At 34.7% G+C, this 1,985-nt stretch overlaps 1 protein-coding gene across 1 annotated transcript; it reads left to right on the forward strand.

Annotated features, from left to right (window-relative positions):
- Positions 1-6: 6 nt before the first annotated feature.
- LOC150030287 (ABC transporter A family member 7-like) lies at positions 7-1,343 on the forward strand. Its single transcript, XM_090309856.1, has 4 exons — positions 7-114; positions 214-319; positions 415-503; positions 871-1,343. The coding sequence occupies exons 1-4, from the start codon at positions 67-69 to the stop codon at positions 1,168-1,170; spliced, it is 543 nt and encodes a 180-aa protein (XP_090165982.1). The 5' UTR covers positions 7-66; the 3' UTR covers positions 1,171-1,343.
- The last annotated feature ends 642 nt before the right edge of the window (positions 1,344-1,985 follow it).

Raw genomic sequence — 1,985 nt, forward strand, 5'->3', positions numbered from 1 at the left:
TTAAAGGGTGTCAATCTATACCATGGAGGAATTGCAGACAAACAAGCTGGGAAGTACAGTGGGGGTATGAAGAGGAGGCTTAGTGTTGCTATTTCACTAATTGGAGACCCCAAAGTAAGTTCTTGTTCCTGTTATCTAATTTGTCTAATCTTTTGAAAACATTTGTATTTCATTTGTTAGTCCTAATACCAAACTCATTTCTATTTTATCAAGGTTGTTTACATGGACGAGCCGAGCACTGGTCTTGATCCAGCTTCAAGAAACAGTTTATGGAATGTTGTGAAGCGCGCTAAGCGAGATCGAGCTATAATTCTTACTAGTACCTCTCTTCTCTCTCTTTCAATGAAACTCAATTTATCGTCAATCTTCCTTTAAATAATTATATCGATCAAGCTCATTTTCCTCTATTATCAGCACATTCCATGGAGGAGGCCGAAGTCCTTTGTGACCGATTAGGAATCTTTGTCGACGGTAGCTTGCAGTGTATAGGAAATCCTAAAGAGGTACTTGAATTATTTTGCCCCAAAGCTCCAGAAAGTTCTCAAACCAATATGAGATTGGCTTTTCATTTTATGAATGACTTTTCACATATATACTTGTTGAAATGTCTTGAATCTATTATCTGGCCCTAGGGTTTAGAGGGTCGTGCTTTATATAAACCCTCTACTATACCAACGATTTTGCAATCTATATATATATATATTTATATTTCTCTCTAGTAATAAATTAATCTCTCTTTGTCCGTGGATGAAGCTAACACACTGTTAGTGAAGTGAAGCATGGATATCTATGTGTCGATCTTTACTGTTTACGTTTTCTCACTTTCTTTATTTGCCAATTTCATGACAATATTTAAATTGCATTTTACAGCTCAAAGGTAGATATGGAGGATCTTATGTATTCACAATGACTACATCTGCGAATCACGATGTTGACGTCGAGAACATGGTGAAGAATCTCTCTCCCGGTGCTAGCAAGATCTACCACATCTCAGGAACTCAGAAGTTCGAACTGCCGAAACATGAGGTCCGAATAGGCGATGTGTTTCAAGCAGTGGAGAATGCAAAGAGTAGGTTCACAGTCTTTGCTTGGGGGCTTGCTGACACAACATTGGAGGATGTCTTTATTAAAGTTGCTCGGGGAGCTCAAGCATTCAATGTTCTTTCATGATGCTGATTTCTCTCCATTTTCATTCCATGGCTACGTTTGTCTTTTATCTCTATATGTTTGCATATATGTCAGATTCTTTGAGAATTTACATGTATAGTTCTACACATTTATAATTGTTCCTTTGCCTGTTGGTTAAACAACATTACATTGTTAAATTTATATATTATTGAATAGATCAGAGTATATAATGATGTTTTACATAGGAGAATAAATAGACCTCAAAGAAACCACTAAAGAAAAATACATAATTAGGAAATACCATAATGAAAAAAAAATAATTAGCCCTGAACCCTAATTTTCCTTTAATACCCTACCTCAAACTCAAGATGGTAGAATGACGAACAACTTGAGAAGAAAACTTCTGAATAAAATAAGTAGATTTGGGATAGAATAAAAAACCCACGAAGAACCAAAACATGAAGAATTTCTAAGCTGAAACAGAAACCCACGAAGAGTGAAACCAAGAACCTTCTAGGCTAGAAACATAGATCCTCATATAGAGATCTATAACAAAACCCATGAAGAACGAAAAAAATTTCTAGGCTAGAAACATAGATCTTCATATAGAAATCTATAACAAAACCTACGAAATTGTTGGGAATGGTGTCCTAAATCTCCTAGTAGTCTCGTAGTTTGTAAACTTTGTATAAACATATTGTTATTAATAAAATAAGTGTTATTTTATAAGCATTTACTCAATCCAATAAACTAAGATCCGAGGTTATTTTATGTAAATTTAAACAAGTATGTAGAGACATACAGGTGGATCTTGTTTAAATAATAACCTAAATAGTCTGTAGTAGATGGATAAGATT

This window comes from Benincasa hispida, unplaced genomic scaffold (genome assembly GCF_027475165.1).
Source record: "Benincasa hispida cultivar pf3 unplaced genomic scaffold, pf3_genome.v1.1 HicScf35, whole genome shotgun sequence".
In the NCBI taxonomy this organism is placed as follows: Eukaryota; Viridiplantae; Streptophyta; class Magnoliopsida; order Cucurbitales; family Cucurbitaceae; genus Benincasa; species Benincasa hispida.

Bases quoted from the DNA above. Each gene is read 5' to 3' on its own strand.
- LOC150030287 (XM_090309856.1), top strand. From the start codon at position 67: ATGAAGAGGAGGCTTAGTGTTGCTATTTCACTAATTGGAGACCCCAAA. The intron at 115-213 runs GTAAGTTCTTGT...TATTTTATCAAG, and splicing joins CACTAATTGGAGACCCCAAA to GTTGTTTACATGGACGAGCC. The intron at 504-870 runs GTACTTGAATTA...TGCATTTTACAG, and splicing joins GTATAGGAAATCCTAAAGAG to CTCAAAGGTAGATATGGAGG.